This window comes from Hypomesus transpacificus, chromosome 3, assembly GCF_021917145.1.
Source record: "Hypomesus transpacificus isolate Combined female chromosome 3, fHypTra1, whole genome shotgun sequence".
NCBI classification, from domain to species: Eukaryota; Metazoa; Chordata; class Actinopteri; order Osmeriformes; family Osmeridae; genus Hypomesus; species Hypomesus transpacificus.
The window spans coordinates 969,614-989,480 of NC_061062.1; the positions used below are offsets into that span (position 1 = coordinate 969,614).

The following is a 19,867-nucleotide window of genomic DNA, read 5'->3' on the forward strand; positions in this document are numbered from 1 at the left end:
GGTTAAGAACCACTGCTCTATAGGCTATAGTCAGGGGCGCCGCCAGGAATTTTGGGCCACATGAAAAAAACTATTCGTTTCTATTCGTTTTTCTATTTTCTGGGACCCCTGTCAGTCAGGGGCCCTTAGAACTGCCCATAACTTCCACCCCTATACGGCGCCCCTGGTGCAAACAAGAACGAGAAGGATATGCGAATTCATGTGAAAGGTGTGTCCATTTTTCACATCCATTAGTGCTAACTTTAACTTTGCAATTATCGGAGGACATGGGCAGCATTGTGCAGTTATGTTGACGGAGACTCCCTAGCCTCCGGCATCCTCAACAGCAAAAACACACCACACGTGTGTCTGGGACTGGGCACAACGTTTTGGTTGGAATCGAGATAGGCTAATCACTCTTGTATGGGCGAATAACACATATACATGCGCGCACAATTCAATACATGTAACGTAATGTTCTGGCTTTGAACAGTATCAAAGCAAAAACTCACACCTTGATCAACAAGTTAAAATCTATCATATTCCACATGTGGGTTTAGGCACATGCAGTAAAGTAAAAGATTAAGAAAAATGACTGAATGTAAAATGTAAGAACAGGAAAGTCACGTTTGCAACTGATATTTGATCTGGATCATGTTTGAGGTGTAACCCTTGTTCAGTAACCTTATTGGGTGTTTCATTTACTAAGGCAGTGCATACCTTGCAACACCTTTCCTAGAAAGATCTGACTATAATTAAAAAAGGTTTGGGTGTGGTCTGCAAATCCTGCATCCCCATCACGAGTTCATGTGTTATAAATACAGACAGAGAGAGCATGATGCTCACAGTTTAACCCTCCTGTAACAGGTATGACATGCTTTAATTAACTTAACTTTTTTGTACAACAGTTGATATGGAAAAGCAAATGTAGTATTGGATTGTGATTGGATCATTACAGGTACTTATCTCAATTTTTCCTACAGATTAATCTACCTGCTAACCCGAGAAAAACATGAGCACTCCAGATGTAAGACAACTCACTTTGATAACCAAAGACAGAACAGTGTTTTACCATCCACCCTCCGTGAATGAATGATGAGTAATTAAATGCTTGTTTCTGGTCCCTCAGGCTACCACCCCTGCAGTCGGAGATAAGGAGGTAGGCGACGCTGCTATAAAGTCTGACCTGCTTGTTCTCTTTCTGTTAAAGTTCATGTCAAAAGAGTTTGATAAAAATGAAGTAAAAATGTGTCGTAGTTGACTGAAAGGTGTTCTACGACTTTGAGCACTGTCTGGTATGTGTTTACTAAACTGTTGAGATGAGTACAAATGTTTTGCTCATTTTTAGGGGAAGGGAAAGAAAGGAGATGGAAAAGCTGCATGTGATCATGGGAAGGCCGGCGAACATGGGAAGTCCGGCGAACATGGGAAGTCCGGCGAACATGGGAAGGCAGGCGAACATGGGAAGGCAGGCGAACATGGAAAATCTGGCGGAAGAGGTGGTGGTAAACATTAATTGAAAAACATTGTTCCTTAACTGTTATAAACTCTGACATAATCCACTGTAAAAAGTATGGACATGTATCTATGTATTAAAACTATTCAGAGCCACAGTGACTTATTTGTCATTTATTTATAGATACGCATATAATATATCCATTCAAACAGATGCGTATAAGGAATACTTCACAACCCAGCTGTTATATGATTTTAGACCCTATATTTTATCTATACAAACCAACATTTCTACAGAAAAGTTGTCAAAGAGCAGCAACTGACGTGTGCAGGTATCCTGCTATCTGAGTTGATAGATCACAGGAGACGTACGTAGATTAAGTTCTCCTCAAACTGTTGACAGTGGACCAGATGGCTCTGATCCAAATTTCACAACTCTGAGGTATTCACACTCCAAGACATAAACCCAGGTTGTTGTTGGCCTACAGCCAAGTGAGCTACACCCTCTTCTAGATCATTGACCTTCCAAATGACTTCAGACAAGTTTAATTTGCCGAGTTCGACTGCATAAGAGGCTTTGACGGATATACCTCCCATTTAACTATCCAGGAAATATTCTCATTCTTTGTCTGAATATGGTTATCTCAACTGCAGCACCTCTGAGACTATCTATAGGTGTTCAACTGCAGCACCTCTGAGACTATCTATAGGTGTTTGGCATCAACGTCCAGTACACTCTAGCCCAACATACAGTCTGAGGTGGACAACTTCATGAGAAATGTAACCCAGTGTGAGTATTACACCCTATTAGCTGCAAATTTAACCACAAGAACATCCCATACATGATCAACATCGTCTGCTTCTCATTTCTATGGAAACAAGTCTCACAATCTGGGATGTCGCTACAAAGACACGATGAGTCATTTCATGATGCCAACATGACAAAACATGACTTTCTAGGAATATGCCATTGGCATGGTCTATCTTCACATATGAACAGCATGATGATAAAATACAGGTTTGGGTTGGGTATTGTGAGAGCACACTGCAGTCTGCAGAAACCACAGTGAACACAAAAGCACTGAATGTGAGCTCATTGTAGTTCATGTTAGAATGTGTCTTGCAAGTTGCTCTGAAGCTGATTAGGAGACAGTTGGGTAACATCAGATTCCAACAGCTCTTGTTTGAACTGATCTAGAGCAGCCTTCATCACAAACTGAACCACCAAACAAGCCGTCTCTCGCAGGACTATCTCAGTTGGCTGTGGATCACATTGATACAGAGCTGTATGATCGTCAGCGAGGAGGACACAATAATTGCATGTGCCAGTAACAGTCTTTAATGAGCTGCTCAGTTCACAAGGGAATAACTGTTCATTGTCAGGATGAGATTTGTTGCAATCCAAACCCTGGCCAATACCCCTCGGGATCAGATTTCTGCTTGGTGTGTCTAAACTCCTACACATAAAGTTATCTAGATGTTTGTCCGAGTCAGGAAGCAGTTGGATCTCTTTTCCTGTCGCCGTAAGGCCAACTGCATCAGCGGCTGAGGCGATGTATCCATCAGCGAGTCCCGGGTGCATCTCCACATTCCCTATCTCCTCAGGTGATCCACAGTCCCCTGTTGTCTCAGAGCCACTGTGGGTCTCAGGTGGATGAAAGGTCACCAGTGTCTCCCCAGCCTCCATCAGATGTTCTTCTCCACCGTCTTCAGGTTCCTTTATTTCTTCCTCTAGCTGTGTTTCAGAGGCGTCCGCATCCGTCTCTACCTTTGACCTCATGCCTTTGACCTCCCTGACCTCTGACGTCGCAGCACTCACATCCACGCTCACCGTCAGTGTCTCGGGGTAATGGCGGCGGGCGTTTCTCCCTCCCCTCTGAGGAGGACTGGAGCTGTCGCCCCCAGCTGCATCGTCAGCGTGTCTGTTAGCTAGCACAATCGTCTCCTCTTCTATGTATTCCCTGTTTTCTTCGATACGCTCTTGGAAGAAAGGAGACGGCTTCTTGGCCCTGCGCCTCCAGAAAGGTCCGGTCTTTTCCCCGAGAGAGATAATCACACAAGGATCTTGCCGAAAAGTTTCCGGTCCCAACGGGGTGGCTTTAGAATCATCCTCAGGAGATTCACAACTGAATCTTTTGAAGATTTGTCTTGTTCTGACTTTATTTTTTTCTCTCCTTAACACAGCAGGAACCCTCTCTAGCTCCTCTCTGGTTAAAATACAGTTAATCACATTCAGCTGGAAAGTTAAATCAACAGAGTCTCTGGTCAGCTTGTTAAAGAACGTGAAATCATTACTTCTATGTTTGTCATGGACGCTCTTGTCATCTGACGTCTTCCTACGACAGCACACGACAGACCGAGGGAAACAATATCTCCAGCCTTTGAGTCCCTGTTGTTTGTACTTTTGGTCTAAATCATCAGCATCTAAATGAGTTTGTCCTGTGGAGGATGACAAAGTAGCTGTCACAGGAAGGTACTCTTCAGAACAATGTGTTTCTTGACAACTTAACGTTGACTTGTCTTTTGTCCAGTTGCTCTTCCTCAAACTCTTGGGTCTCCAAGACCAGATCGATTTGCCCTGTATGAGATGAGGACCAGACAGCTTTCTCCTCAGTCCTGCTCTCTCTTCACTGTGTCCAATCAATGCCCCTTTGACTGACATGGTGGATTTATAATCATCTACGCTCTTCAGTTTTTTCCCCACAGATAATCTAGATGTGTCAAACCATTACTCAACTGTGGCATCTGTTGACAAACTCCTGCCTGTGAAGAAAAACAAAGATGTCATGCCTACAAAGACCAAGCTCACTTATTCAATACATCCAAATATACCATAAATAATGAAACTTAAAATTCCTCATGGCAATACTATGGTCATATTCTGTGGACACAAGTCATTCTGGAAGCTATTACATTTGTATCTTTTTTGTTGTTGTAATTTTATGAGATCCAATAATAACCAGTTTCATCCTGGAATGTTTATCAGCTGCGTGCCTCAATCACTTGGTCCATGACATCAACCGACAAAGCCATTTCATATTTTAATGCAGTGGCTAAGCTACTGCTTTGTGCATTTTAGATCCTTTACCAAATTCTACGAATACAGACTTCGGCGAATAGTTTTTATATGATTGAGTAATCAACCTGTCCACTTGAAATTAGTTTAAACAGTAATATTTGTGATGTTTCACTTACCTGTTAAGGACTCGGGGAGAATTCTTTATTCCTTATTAGAAACGAGACATTGGCGCATGCAAACGCGCGCGCCTCTCCATCGCGCGCTCGCAGGTGTCCACCGGAGCTCTCCGACCGTCGCTGCTGGGGTGGCATACTCTCAGGTTGCCATGGTAACGCACTGATTGACAAGTAGCATACCGCATGACCAAAAATATTACTTAAACGTCGTTATGTTGAGACCTACACACAATATTAACATATCCCTACGCTACAGGCTTCTGCACGAGAGAAATTGCGTCGTTTATTTAAATAAATACAAGGTAAGCTAAGGAGATACAATCAAACAGACTTAGTAACATCTTATGAAGGGAAATATCTGCTTTCCATGTAGCCTACATTTAACAATTGTAATTGTAAGCTTCTACATAACTGCATACATGGATAGCTAGCTAATGTAGAGGCCTGTACAACCATGTATTTTCTTGTTTCCTGAGTGACCTGACACACGCATTCTTAATCTACAATATTTGCTTTATTTTCTCTGAAGCAGGGACTTTCATGACCACATTTAAAACTATTACAAACAATTAATTGTAAACACTGTTCAATTTACATTTTTTGAAACTGAAAACCCCAAATTGTATTACATCTTTAACCAATGCGACCAAAACAGTGATGATACAAGACACTAAGTATCTATGGTGTTGCAAACATTTGAACCTGAACCCCTTTCTGATATCCCACACATCAAAATACTATGAAAAAAACAAAAAAAAACGAGATGGTTATCTCCAAAATGGAATATGTTGCTACAGTAGGCGTTTATGACAGGAATGTAGAAAGGGAATTTGTTCCTGCTAAATGTCGCATTCTGAGAACATTTCTAAGGGAAAACCTGTTCTCTAATTAATGAACTTTCTCCATTTATCCACAGCTGACTACGCTGGCAGAGAGCAAATTAATTATTGATAGATGTTGGAGGCTGAGTGAAAAATACAGGTTATTGACCGGAGTTTCCAGTTATTACTTCTTCACATTTCATTAGGGCTCCATGGGGGGTAGCTGATCCACTCTGGAGGGAGGGAGGGATGGATGGAGGGAGGGAGTGAGGGCGGAAGTGAGGGCGGGAGTGAGGGCGGGGAGGGCGTGAGGGAGGGAGAAAGAAAGAACATTTAAAATCACTTTCCGCTTTGGTGTTCAGTATTGATGTCATTTCTAGAACCGATTCTTTACCAGCGCCAATGATCCAAGCCAAGCCTGTCTTAGAAGAGTCCAGTGATCTGCTCAGTTTCAGGGTCCAGGTCGATGTCGTAGAAACAGGGCCTTGTTGGCAGCCCTGGAATCGTGGGCATCTAGAACAGATCAGACAGTCAGTCCCTGGTGGTTACATGTACAGACCTACAGTTGGTGGAGTCATGAGGTGAAGTCATGCACGTACCGTGCCAACCAGAGGGTAGAGGAACCCCGCCCCCACGCTGGCACGGATGTCTCTAATGGGCAGGACAAAACCTGTCGGCACGCCCTTCTTGTCTGCCTCGTGAGAGAGGGAGAGGTGTGTCTTTGCCATACAGATTGGAAGGTTCCCAAAGCCCTGTACAAAGACACACAGCAAAGATCAGGTGAGGCTTTCACCTGAAACAGGGTAAACCGCTCAGAGATGGTGGAGTGGGGCAGGAGTCACGACAAGAGCAGAGACAGGATCCGTACAACATTCCTTCCTCAGGCACATCTAGTGTCCTCCCTCACACTGCCTATAGTACATGTGCAGCAGCAGGTAAACAGGTTGTTGCAACCCAAACCAGTTAAGTGACTCTCCCGGCCTGTACCTGCTTGGTGTACAGCTCCACCTTGTGCTGGGCATCGGGCAGCAGCTCAATATCATCAGCACCGTAGATCTTCTGAGCGATGATTCGAATCTTGTCTGCAATGGGAAGCTGAAGGGAACAAAAAGGGAATTTATCACCATACCGATAAACACTTGAGATTGGTCATGTTCACCAGTCCAACTGGTAGACGTCGCACCATTAGTTTTCAATCAGTGAAGCAGGACGTAGTGATTGAGCTGCTCTGTGGACGGTGGCACAGGCAGGACAGAGAACAGAGCTGTTTCACACAGACTGCTCTCCCCACAGGGGGCCTGGATCACCCAGCACACTGATGGAGAGGCAGGAATAGGAATATGATGTGATGGCGCTGTGGTGGAAATAATCTACAAAAGACTACTCTGCAATTAAATGGTCAACAGCGAGTGTGTGTGTGCAGGGGGGCAGAGCCGAGTGATTGATTGTACACAAATTGATCGCTACATGGGGTGTTTTGGCAGACATTAATGAATGGTAATTCGTGAAGCTAAATGCATAGCTTGTACATGGGGGGTGGGAGTATGTAGTCTGAAAAAAAGAAAAGAGGCAAAACGATTCCACAGTAAGTCTCAGGAACACCCAACACACAGTCTTTACCTCAACGTCGTAGAGGAACTTGAAGCTGCTAGGGGACTGGGAGGCCTTCTGGACGGCCCGACCCAGCTCCACCGCCCCAGCACCCCCTTCGGCCCAGTGGGAGCAGCGCACCGCGTCAAAGGCACCAGCATCCTTCGCCAGGCGGCAGATCAGGTCCAGTTCAGACTCCGTGTCCGTCCTGCAGTCAGGGTCAAACGGGTGAAACGGTCAAAACCTGCATGGTTGTTTGGAACACCACTGGTCCTGATTGGCTGAGGGTGCTGGAGCAGAGCAGAGTATGATAGAGTACAGTAAAGTCCTTGTTTGGTACTCATCAATAATGCAATTTTTTTTTTTTTCAAAAAAGAAATCATTCTTTTATTTTTCTCCAACCTTTTTGGTGATTTGTTTTTTTTGTCAACCTTGTGCAACTTTTTTCACAAAATACAAAAATACACATTTCTAAAAACAGATACAAAAGGTAAAAAAAAGTTGAAAAAATAAATAAATAATTGAAAATACTTACAAAAGGTTACAAAAATATATTTTTTTCTAATTAAAACAATGTTACAAAAGGTTGAAGAATGGGTTTGGACAAACTCTTCAACCTTGTTTGTTAGTTTTTCCCCCCAACCTTTTGTAACTTTTTGGGGATTTTTTCTCTCTCCCACACAACACGTCACAAAACAGTTCACCAGCTTCTTTAACAGCTCCTCACTTGAAGGCGTTGACGGCCACAACCACAGGAACACCAAAGGCCCGGGCGTTCTCCACCTGCTTCCTCATGTTGCTGCAGCCCCTCTCCACCAGCTCCAGGTTCTTCCCAGGGACACACAACACACGGGTCACAACACACACACGCGGCTCACAACAAACATATGGCTCACAATACACACAGTACCACAATGATATTTGACTGCAGAACAAGAGGTTGCAGGTTTGAATTTCCCTGTGTGCCTTTTTGCATAAAAGCATCTGCTGAAAGAATAAACCAACAAGTATCATCTCAGTGTTTAGCCGGGCAGGGAAGGTAACACTCACTGATCCATGTAAAGCATGGAGCCTGTGCACCAGACCTAATCACACTGCATTATAGATGGTGCTGTGAAGTTCAGCTAACTGAGCCCCAGGCTTCAAGCCTGGGCTTCAGATGTACATGAACACATCACAGTATGATGGAGGAAGTGACATATTAGGGCTGGATGCTTCCTATCAGGTATACTGAAGGGACAGAGGGAGTTGAAGGTTGAGTCTTACCTCCTCCACGTACTCCTGAGGTAGTGCCATCCCAGCTGTGACCTTCAGCAAAAGGAAAACAAACGCCAGGCGTTAGAAAATGTTTCCATGAGCCAATCCAGATCCCTCCTGTGTCCATCCGCCCCACAGTAAAACAAACTGAGAGGAGACCGAATACAAATGAGCTGTACTGCCTGAGCTCCACACAGCAGGACGTGTAATTACATTCTCAGCAGTGAACCTGCATTCACTCAGAATATCAAAGTCTATAGGAGAAATGTGTGACATTTAATGTAATGTGAGACATTTCAAAGCTGATCTGATGATTATAATGCAGCACAGATATGAAGGGCTCCCTATCTTTCTGCTGCAGAAAAGGCAAATGTCCTTGGACTGATCCTTCCCTCCCGACTTATTCAAAACCCACAAGGTTTAATAGCTAGGTTTAAAATAGTAAAATTGAACGACTGAATGTAGTGTTTTAATTAGTGCTGTCAAATGATTAAAATATTTAATCGCATTAATGTCATAGTTAACTCGTGATTAATTGCAATAAATCTATTCTAAATGTCCCTTGATTTCTTTTTGTCCCGTTATTTTTTCTCATTTTAATGCTCTGATCAACATGGAAAAGTAGATCGGATTGCTTAGTGCAACTGTATTTTTTATTGAAAACATTGCAATCGCCTGGCTTTGACGAGGGGGCGGAGAATTTGCATCAGCTGTGTGCCAAAAAGAACGTTAATCGCGCAATAAATAATGTGACCCCGCTAATTTGGGTTGCATTAATGCCGTTAATAACGCGTTAAACGGACAGCACTAGTTGTAATATCTCTCCCCCTCCCACCCTGTCCTGAGGCAGACTAGCACAGTCTGGTTTCTCTCACCAGTGGTCCTCCTCCGTGCATCTTCAGTGCTCGGACCGTGGCCACCAGCACCACCACATGGGGCCTCAGCCCGGAGTAGCGGCACTTGATGTTGAAGAACTTCTCCATGCCGATGTCAGCCCCAAAGCCTGCCTCCGTCACTGTTCAGTAATGCAAAGCGTCAACTTCAACTCTGGAACTCTGGGAAGTTGTTGACGTTCCAGATGAAGAACCCCAAACCCCCAGTAACAGAGTGTCTGAACTCCTCACCTACGAAGCCGTCCGGGCCCACCAGCTTCAGGGCGATCTTGTCGGCCAGGATGGAGGAGTTGCCGTGGGCGATGTTGGCGAATGGTCCAGCGTGGACGAACACAGGTGTTCCCTGGAGGATAAAACACACCTGTCAGTGATGCTTCATAGGATCATACACCCTGTCTCAGAACACCCCACCACTATCTCTATCTCTCCCTCTCTCCCCTCTCCCCCCCACACTCCATGTTTGTTCCCTCTCACCGAAAACACTTCCAAAGCCACTTCATCACCCTTTATGAATAAAGACAAAATTACCACTGGTTTGCGTTCAGATTATTCTCAGTTAGGGAAGCAGCAAGCTTCAAATATTCTGTCCACTGGAAGAACAAGGTACATTTTGTGCCTCGTCCCTCCAGAGACTAAAAGCCAAGGGCCAGCAGGGTCTGGTTGCAGCAGACATCCCTGCCTCAACACACACACTTCAAAGTCCATTTCCATACAAAAGTGATTCCCTCCTCATCCAGGTACCCCCACCCAGGGACCTCCACCCAGGGACCCCCACCCAGGGACCCCCACCCAGGGACCCCCACCCAGGGACCCCCACCCAGGGACCCCCACCCAGGGACCTCCACCCAGGGACCCCCACCCAGGGACCTCCACCCAGGGTCCCCCACCCAGGGACCCCCACCCAGGGTCCCCCACCCAGGGACCCCCACCCAGGGACCCCCACCCAGGGACCCCCACCCAGATACCCCCACCCAGGGTCCCCCACCCAGGGACCCCCACCCAGGCTCCACTCACCTCCAGAGTCTGCATCAGGTTGGGCTTGATGGCATCCCTCATCAGCACAGTCAAGGCCCCACTCACACCCTGGAGAGAGGAGACACCTACTGAGACCAGCCCACCAGCCACAACACAGTGACGCTACGATGGAACTCATATCATCAACTCAACTTCGCGGGCCACTTGCATAGCTTAAATATATTTTTTTTCTTCACAGTTTCTGCGGGAAACCCTGATGTGTTAACATTAACGACTAGCAACCAAGCTGACAATCAGATAATTGAGTACATTGTAATGTAGTAGCTAATAATTGTTAGCTAGCTAGCCTAGTTAACCTTACTGCTCAAATCTGTTATCTAGAAGATAGCTTGGAGATCCTGACTCGGATTGTCAAATGGAACGCAGCATTATTCATTTTAGTTTTCATTGGTTAGGGTTGGGAAGCACTGATCTAGGGAATATATTTGGGATGTTTGACACAGCAAAGTATGTTCAGAGGTTCCAGGTGACAGGCAGGGGCACTGACCAGGTCCTCGGTGGTGACGGGCTGTCCCCTGCGGCTGGTGGCTACCACCATCCTGGCCAGGCGGCTCCTCATGTCCTCCAGGCTGCTGGTGAGAGCCAGCACTGCCATGATCTCACTGGCCACCGTGATGTCAAACTGGGCCTGGGAACCAGCGGGGGCAGTACAAACAGAAGACACAGAAGCCTGGTGTGTTAACACAGGGAAGGACTCATTTTATGGGATTCAAACAAGGCTAGTTCAGGGGTCACCAACCCTGCTCCTGGAGATCTAACCTCTAATCAAAGCAGAGTATCTCCAGGAGCAGGGTTGGAGACCTTTGGTCCAGACCATCAGGGTGGCCATCTCATGTCAGTGATGACAACATACTCAGAAGGCTGAATGGAGCAGCACAGAGATCCTTCCCCTGAAGCATACACACCTCACGGGTAAAGCCCTTCTCAGTCGGGCCTTGGCCAATCGTGATCTTCCTCAGGAAACGGTCATTGGTGTCCAAAACTGAACACACACACACATTTAAATCAGCAAGCTTATGTGTTGAATCCCCCGTCACACAGACTTAGTGGTGCACAGGCGGGAGGGCAGGGGAGGCGGGAGGGCAGGGAAGGAGGGGTGAAGAGGCAGGCTTCGCTACCTCTCTGCCAGGTGATGGTGGCAGGGTCCATATCCAGACGGGAGAACAGGGTGACTTCCTCATCTGTCAGGGTCAGGGGGTCGGTCTTCTCAATGCCCAGTTTCTACAGACACATCAGGACGCAAGTCAGCATGAGCCAGATTTTTTATTTTTTTTTATTCATTTAAGCAGGAGCTTCTACACAAAGCAATGTGCAAACATTGCATACAGGAAGTACAGTGATAAATGCTCCAATGTTACCAGGTAGTACGATGTTTACTCCACGTTACATTTAGAATACGAGAGCTTAGTAATGTGCACTGCTGAGGTATTTCATTTGGCACCTTGAGTCTGTTGATCTGGATGGGGGAGAACGTTCTCTGGCCCCCGGAGAGAGGAACCAGGCGGTTGAACAGAGCCTGAAGGGGAGAGCCATCAACATTAAGCCATCAGCCTGCTAGGGCCTGCAGATGAAAATCAGCCTGTTTGGCTAAAACTGTCACATTTACATGTTGAACTCTGTGCTCATGTTGATTAATGTGCGTTGTCCCTTTAAATAAAGAAATCAACAACAGAAAAAGAACACAGCCAGATGAGGGTGAAACACAACACTACTGGACCCACCCAGCAGAACCTTCCAGAACGCAGGGAGAACATCTGCAACAACGGAATTAAAAAGGAAGTCTGACCTTGTCGGACTGAGTGTTCTCGTGGAACATGCGTGCGTCTATGGCGGCCGCCACGAGGTTGTTGGCAGCCGTGATGGCGTGGATGTCACCCGTGAGATGGAGGTTAAACTGAGGAGAGACAGACGGTTCTGTAGAAATACATAGTCCTTCCTTCCATACGGCTAATGTGAGAGATCAGACCAGTACCTCCTCCATGGGGATGACTTGGGAGTACCCACCGCCAGCTGCCCCGCCTGGGGAGAGAACGTTCTGGAGATCAGCACAAGAAAAACGCAGAACCTTGGAGAACATAACCACTCATACATCCTTCATGCTGGATCCAACCCATCAGAAGCTCTGACCTTTGATCCCGAAGGTGGGGCCTTGGGACGGCTGGCGGACGCAGGCGAAGACGTTGAGCTTCATGTGGGCTCCGAGGGCCTGGGCCAGGCCCACCGTGGTGGTGCTCTTGCCCTCTCCCAGGGGTGTGGGGGTGATGCTGCCAGAAACATCATCCACGGGGGGTCATCAGTACAGGGCATGCTGGCTGTACATCGCTCAGGGTGGGAGGGATAATGACTCCCCAGCACATATCCTCATCATCCTGTTTGTCCACCGACTATTCAGCTGTCTTTACCTCTTTGTTTAAAAAGTTTTAAGTTTCAAACTTATTTTACTTCTTTTTGTAACGTATTTTTACTGACTTTTAACTATGTGCACAGCATTTCATTACACTGCATGTCTGTGTTGAACTGCTCATAGCAAATAGACAGACCAATCTTGAGACCTTGCTGAACCTTGCCCCCCGCATGATGAAAGACTAACAGCTCATAGTAAACTCATCCAACAGCAGGACAGCACAGCGCTGACAGGAGCCTACCCAGTAACAGGACAGCACAGCGCTGACAGGAGCCTACCCAGTAACAGGACAGCACAGCGCTGACAGGAGCCTACCCAGTAACAGGACAGCACAGCGCTGACAGGAGCCTACCCAGTAACAGGACAGCACAGCGCTGACAGGAGCCTACCCAGTAACAGGACAGCACAGCGCTGACAGGAGCCTACCCAGTAACCACCACGTATTTCCCATCAGGCTGTGCCTTCAGACGCTTGGTGGTGCTCAGCTGCACCTTGGCCTTGGTGGTCCCATACAGCTCCACCTCGTCCGGCAGCAGCCCCACCCCCAGGGCCAGCCGCTCGATGGACTTGGGCACGCAGGAGCGGGAGATCACAATGTCACTGAGAAGATGAGCACAGCCGGAGCATCATTGATCTGAGAACACAGGAGGCCTGTTTGCAACTTCCCCTCAACTCTCTCAGAAAGTTTGGAGCTGTGTAACATACAAGGTTCTGCTTCGTTCTCCACCATGACAACGATGTCCTTGTTCTCAATATTCTCTGGGCCTTCCATATGTGCACACACACGCTGACAAACACACCCACATCGTTCCCCCTTCTATTCCGAGATGTATATAAATGAGATAGAGAGTCAATACCTGGACTATAGGCAGCACTGATCGTGCTACTGGACTAGGACACAGAGGAGAGGCAAGTGTGGGTGTGGGCCAGACCAACCTCGGCACGGGTTTCTGGAGGTTCAGTTTGGTGTAGGACATGTTCCACTTCCCTGGCTGATGGCTTTCCAGGAACCGCTTGGCCCCGAGAACCGTGTTCTGCAGATGAAGACCATGAAAGGCTCTGATTAAACATTCGAGTCACAATCTGAACAAATCATTTTTGGTACTCCAGTAAACATCTGCTACAGCGAACCCCTTCTCATTATTCCTGCATGTATTTTGTGCAAGCATCAAAGGAATAATAAAGTAAACAGAATGAATAAAGTAAGCAAAATGAAGTGAATTAATTTAAGAAATTGCTTCAATTCATTTGTCGCTAGAATGAAATTACGGCTGTAAAGGGGATTAGTGAAATCGACCAGAATAGAATGAGACAGAGGACCTTATCTAACACACAAGGATCCACATTCATCCTGCCAAGCTGCTATTGTCACATTTCCCTCTGACAAAACAGGTGCCTCTGAATAGCGATGATAAGGCTACAGAACACAACACCGTCTCTTTCTTTCTCACGGCCAAACCGCTCTGCACTTTCTCTGGCTTCTCACTTCACCAGCCTCAGACTTCCAGGGTGAGGACAGGTCTGGCGTGGATTTAAGATCCTCCTGACCTCCTTCCTGGTCCTTCTCTAGTAAGGACACACCACCTACGCTATAGCCCATATGAAGCAGTCTATATGAGGCAGCAGCAGACTATATGAAGCAGTCTATATGAGGCAGCAGCAGACTATATGAAGCAGTCTATGAGGCAGCAGCAATCTATATGAAGCAGTCTATATGAGGCAGCAGCAGCCTATATGAAGCAGTTTATATGAGGCAGCAGTCTATAAGAAGCAGTCTATATGAGGCAGCAGTCTATATCAAGCAGTTTATATGAGGCAGCAGTCTATAAGAAGTAGCTTACCGCCATGAGCATGGCCACAGTCATGGGCCCCACTCCTCCAGGGACAGGGGTGATGAACCCAGCCTGCTCCTTGGCTGAGGGGTAGTGGACGTCTCCCACCACCCGCTTCCCACTGGCCTTGGTCTCATCTGGTCAGGGTCACACAACAGCCAGTCATCATTAGACAAGCCTAGACAACACTGTCTAGACCACACTGTCTAGACCTTGTCCTTGTTATACAGTAGGAGATGCTAGTTTGATGCCCATTCTCAGGACTCTGTACTTGTTGTGTTTGTGTGGATCAGACGGGTCCAGCAGGAGAGGCTTGGCTAACCTGGGATGTGGTTGATTCCACAGTCTATGACCAAGGCTCCCTTCTTCAACCACTCCCCCTTCACCATCTCTGCTTTCCCGATCCCAACAACCAAGATGTCTGCTTTGCCCACCTGAGGAGAACCAAGACTATCAATCAGACTGAAACAGCTCTCCTCTGTGCCTGTGTGTGACCTGTTATGGAGAGACAACCAACACGTCATGCATTATGAAACTGGACATGTGGATTATCAAGATAATGACTCTGACAAGGCATGTGCTAAACTCAACTGACCCGTCATTAACCTGCACAAATGATATAAACCTGGACAACCTCTATGTGAAGATGTTCAAAAATAAATGTAATATCAAATCCTTGTCTGTGACCCGGCACGGGGGGAGGTTACCTCGGCAGCAAGGTCAGCTGTCTTTGAGTGACAGGTGGTCACAGTTGCATGGTTCCACAGCAGAAGGTCATGCATGGGCGCGCCCACAATCTTGCTGCGACCAATCACTACGGCCTTCTTCCCTGCCACTGACACACCTGAACCACAGACAGACGTGTCAGTCGATCGACTCCTTCAGGTTTCCACTCAGAGGTAGTGTGAGAACCCAGGCTAACTCACCCGTCTGTCTGATCAGCTCCATGCAGCCGCTGGGGGTGCAGGGGAGGAAGCAGTCTCCCATGTCTCCACGGGACAGCTTCCCTGCGTTCACGCTGGTCAGACTGGGACACAACATCACGCTCAGCACCTCAACACAGGAGCTGGTTTGGCTCAAGCTTGCACGTGCCTCTTTCACAGTATAACGCCTTCTGCCACCGTTCTTTTGTAACCCAGAGACAAGCTGTACGTGATTAAGACATTAAAGCAATCATTTCTCTCGGAGCCTATGAAAAGAAAATCAATGGACACATCTTTTTTTGTTCACTCAACGTCTTTCAATCCGTCCTAAGAGCATCGGATGCTCCATATTGTGCAGCCACACCAGTCTAAATCGATAGTCATTTAGCGAATTGATGGAAGAATTCTGATTTCTAGATCTAGAACAAAAAGCCTTTGAACAGCATCTCTGAAATCCATCCCACATCTGCCTCACTGTTCGATAAACACACATTCAACAGATAAACACAGCCTAGTGAGTGGGAAAGCGGCACATGGAGGTAACCACCATACAGATCAACTGTTTTTCAAACTTTGAACAACTGACATTTTGGATTATTATCTGGTCTCGGGAAGTTGTGTGTTGTTATTTGTGCAGAGTTTGACAGTTACACACTTTGTTGTGTATCTTTATTCTGCTAAAGTAGAAACTCGGATTCTCTCATTTGAAAAGAATAGTGGTCATTCACTGTTGTGCGTCAAATTGTTTGAGGCCGGGTCATCAGAGGGCTCTGCTCACCCGTCCACGTCCTTCTGCGGGGCCACAGCGTTGGTCACCTTCTCTGTGTCTATCTTGTGGACGGAGTCCAGAGGCAGCTGGACAATGAGGCCGTGGACCGAGGAGTTCTCGTTGACCTCAGTGATGCTGTGCAGGACCTGCCAGGACCACACGGGAGAAGAGACACGCAGAGTTCAAACAACAACAACACACTTCCCAGAAGCCCCACACTTCCCAGAAGCCCCACACTTCCCAGAAGCCCCACACTTCCCAGAAGCCCCACACTCCCAGAAGCCCCACACTCCCAGAAGCCCCACACTCCCAGAAGCCCCACACTCCCAGAAGCCCCACACTCCCAGAAGCCCCACACTCCCAGAAACCCCAAACTCCCAGAAGCCCCCTCACCTCGTCTTCGGTGGCAGTCTTCGGGAGTCTCAGATGGGTAGCATTTATCCCGATCTAGACGCAAGAGAACAGGAATGTTAAAACGACGCCTGTTAATGCATATCAGATGGAAAAACACGGCATAGGTGGGTGGTAAATCTATGATGATGATATGCACTGAATTCAGGATAATGTGTATATTGTTAAACAGCTACGAATATCAGAAGGCATTACCTCAGCTGCAGCTTTCAGCTTCATGCTGATGTAGAGATTTGAATCATCTCTGTCTCCAACCTACCAATACAGAACTAAACCCTTTTATTCCAGTTCACCCCCACAATCAGTGAACAAGTGAGTTAAATCAGATATGCCTTTCAAACTTATTTTAATCATTTCAGTTTTAAATACAATGTGGTACAAGTCTATTAAAACTGATTCTGTTCTCCACCAGTCAGGTTAAGGACAGAAGAAATTCACCACTAAGACAAGAACACACAAATATTTAAAACCTTACCTGCCGTCTGTCTGAACAAGCCGTAAGAAAACACATGGAAATTATAAGATAAGACCTTAAAATAACGACATCAGTCTTAAATAGGATCAGACAACAACGTCTTTGTCCTGACCTGTAGCACGACCAGGCCTGGTCTGAAGTTGGGGTCCTGCATCTTCATCTGTTCCACATCCTTCTTCAGCCTCTCTCTCACCTGGCTGAAAACACGTATGAGTCCAACAGAATGTTTATATTACATAAAGCTCTACATGTGCTCAAATGAATGCAAATAAATAACGGTTGGGCGCTATACGCGCTCAAATTACTTTGAATAGTAATAGGTCTATATTTATATTCACAACAAAACAATACTAGGACCTAGGTTTGGGCAAAGCCCCTCATGTTTACAATGTCTGGATTTCGCCCCTCCCAACTACCACAAATATAATCTAATTCTAAGGGAAACTCTGGGTTAGAGACTTCTTGCCATGGAATCTGAGTACAACACTAAGCTAAACCCATGGCCACTGAAAACCATCTGCAATGTTAAGACAGATCCTCTGAGAGGGTCAGTTCAGCATGTCGCCTCTTCGGCTTCTTTTATTCTGAAAAGCTAAAGCATAGGAGATCAAACTAGCACTGGATGCACACCGTTAGGAGGGAACTCACAGTTGATGATGCACTCACAGATACAGCAGCAGTACTGACAGTAAACACTGGTGGAGTGGCTGGACAGCAGCCAAGTAACACAGATAAGGATCAGAGTAACTGATCTCCACCAATCACAACCTTCTGAAGATGGGAGGGAGATTTACGTAAACTGACTGACTTCAAAACAACCAGGCTACTCTTTAACAGCATCAGTGATGACTATGCAAGCTTGTTACCATGTAGAAATATAAGATTTGCATTGAATCACATTCTATTACAGGTGATACAAATTTCCACAACTTATCTCATCAAATATCCTGGTCCCTTTTAATATATATAATATTATGTTTTATAATGTGATAGTAACACTTAGAATAACAGACTTCTACTACAATTTTTTCTGCATGTTGGATGGTAAACCAAGCGAGTGATAAGTGAGTAGGTCAATTTGCACACGTAGGAATGTCTGCATGCAAGTCATTTGTCTTAGTGGTCCCAGCAGGATTGAATCAAGGCTAGTTAATGAGTGGCGTGCCCTTCTCATACGTCACGTGAATATAACTGCCAGACCACACACAGGGCTGCACGTCTTTCATCACCAGGAGAGAGACCGTGAATGACCACTATTCTTTTCAAATGAGAGAATGTGAGTTTCTACTTTAGCAGAATAAAGTTACACAACAAAATGACATTGTTCCATTCCTTTACTGTGTGCCGACTGACACAGATATATTGTGGAGGTAGGCCTAGTCTTCTATCAGACTTCATGTCCATTGATTCTAGATCAGCTGGATACGTTGTCCTTATCTTCCACACAACAATGACTGCTGGCTGCTCAGTATCTGGTGATTCAAGACATCTGTGCCAAATTCCTATGAGGAAAGACTTCTAGAGTACAGAGTTGGACTCTGATCAAGGCCACAGTGTCGGCTCTCTAGAGCTGCTGTGCTTCATAATTACAGAGCACGTTAGTGGAGGTCAAAGGTCACCTGGTTAGCCTCCCATACTGTAACACACCTCTTTCTCTAACACACACACACACACAAACTACACACCAAATGCCAACAGATGAGTTGTTTGATGTCTGACTGAAATACTCAAACAGCTTTCATTCATTCAACTTCTGAGTCGATGCAGTGTTTTTTAGTTTGATTCAACAATTAACTGACCTAACGTGACATGTCTTGTGACAGGCATGTGTTAACAGGTCTAAATGTATTTTAAGATCAATTGAATGCTTGGTGTGTCCCCCTCCCCAAAAGAGATAAATAATTGTTAACACAGATATAATAATGCAAGCAAAATGAAACCACCTAGTGAAATTTTTTCATATATGGATAACCGTTTCCTAAAACCAAAATAAATTGATTATGTCTTAAAGTTACCACTTGAGGTCACTGTCTGCGTAAGGGCCAAATATTGATAGTTTATTAATGTAATTTACAGAAGTGCAAAGTTAAATAGCCAGTGGCTGTGCAGTGGGTTGCAACTTCCAGATAAGTCAACTTGTCTATTTAGCAGTATTCTGAAGATGCCAGAATTGAAACAGTTTACAGCATAAACACAAATATATATATATAGAATATGCGAATTCATTTCAACATCCAACAACTGGGTTGAAAACTTTTCAACAGACAAAACGTAACTTAACTTTCTGTAACACTGATTTGACAAGCTAACAACTGGTTTACCACGTTAGTTACTCCGGTAATTCCAGTGAAATTCAAAATCTCATGTTGTACACAGTGCAGTTAATTTAAGCCATGCATAGTGCACGTGGCTGTTCTACTGTATACCATTAAATGTGCTAGAAGCACAACAAAGTCACGATTTAAGTTTATGTAATTGGGCAGAATATATTTGCATTAACGTTAAATAACGACTAATTTAATAGTTTCATGCTAAATAGTTGATAAGCATGCAGAGATTTTGCAAAACTGATGTGCTGATTGTCACACAACTACTACTTTTACAGCAACAACAAAAATACTTACGCTGAAACTTCTTTGCCACTAATTATTTGGGCTGGCATCGTTAGGCCTTGATGTTCGAGATGGAGAGTCCCGGAGACAGTTACCCAGCACGGCTTGGATTCCTCCAACAGAAGCAAGTGGAGGTTGAATATTATACTTCGTAGAGACGAGAGTTGCAAGTTGCCTTAAAGTCAGAGCTCAAGCCTCAATAACGAACGTCATTTC

At 45.7% G+C, this 19,867-nt stretch overlaps 2 protein-coding genes and 1 long non-coding RNA gene across 5 annotated transcripts; 1 reads left to right on the forward strand and 2 right to left on the reverse strand.

Moving 5' to 3' along the window:
* Positions 1 to 781: 781 nt before the first annotated feature.
* On the forward strand, positions 782 to 1,590 carry LOC124463922. The gene is made up of 4 exons (XR_006955678.1): positions 782 to 846; positions 963 to 1,006; positions 1,109 to 1,138; positions 1,328 to 1,590. It is a non-coding gene; the product is annotated as an uncharacterized LOC124463922 (long non-coding RNA).
* LOC124463915 lies at positions 1,489 to 4,772 on the reverse strand. Its single transcript, XM_047015738.1, has 2 exons — positions 4,630 to 4,772; positions 1,489 to 4,197 (listed from the first exon to the last, which is right to left on the reverse strand). The coding sequence occupies exon 2, from the start codon at positions 4,094 to 4,096 to the stop codon at positions 2,543 to 2,545; it is 1,554 nt and encodes a 517-aa protein (XP_046871694.1). The 5' UTR covers positions 4,097 to 4,197; positions 4,630 to 4,772; the 3' UTR covers positions 1,489 to 2,542.
* A 325-nt stretch (positions 4,773 to 5,097) lies between these two features.
* mthfd1b (methylenetetrahydrofolate dehydrogenase (NADP+ dependent) 1b) lies at positions 5,098 to 19,822 on the reverse strand. Of its 3 annotated transcripts, none has more exons than XM_047047964.1 (28): positions 17,152 to 17,230; positions 17,040 to 17,050; positions 16,760 to 16,819; positions 16,547 to 16,600; positions 16,163 to 16,299; positions 15,388 to 15,488; positions 15,169 to 15,305; positions 14,784 to 14,895; positions 14,471 to 14,598; positions 13,566 to 13,663; positions 13,056 to 13,229; positions 12,353 to 12,489; positions 12,198 to 12,244; positions 12,012 to 12,119; positions 11,667 to 11,741; positions 11,344 to 11,446; positions 11,131 to 11,207; positions 10,713 to 10,853; positions 10,205 to 10,273; positions 9,422 to 9,533; positions 9,173 to 9,312; positions 8,307 to 8,348; positions 7,768 to 7,868; positions 7,071 to 7,248; positions 6,438 to 6,545; positions 6,050 to 6,202; positions 5,845 to 5,963; positions 5,098 to 5,683 (listed from the first exon to the last, which is right to left on the reverse strand). In XM_047047964.1, exons 3-27 carry the CDS (start codon positions 16,781 to 16,783, stop codon positions 5,874 to 5,876), a joined length of 2,646 nt encoding a protein of 881 aa, XP_046903920.1. In that variant the 5' UTR covers positions 16,784 to 16,819; positions 17,040 to 17,050; positions 17,152 to 17,230; the 3' UTR covers positions 5,098 to 5,683; positions 5,845 to 5,873. The 3 variants fall into 3 exon arrangements, with proteins under 3 accessions (XP_046903920.1, XP_046903919.1, XP_046903921.1); XM_047047963.1 differs by lacking the exon at positions 17,040 to 17,050 and adding an exon at positions 19,664 to 19,822 and having other exon boundaries at positions 5,101 to 5,683; positions 17,152 to 17,236; XM_047047965.1 differs by lacking the exons at positions 13,056 to 13,229; positions 13,566 to 13,663; positions 14,471 to 14,598; ... (6 more) ...; positions 17,040 to 17,050; positions 17,152 to 17,230 and adding an exon at positions 12,871 to 12,973 and having other exon boundaries at positions 5,103 to 5,683.
* Between the last annotated feature and the right edge of the window lie 45 nt (positions 19,823 to 19,867).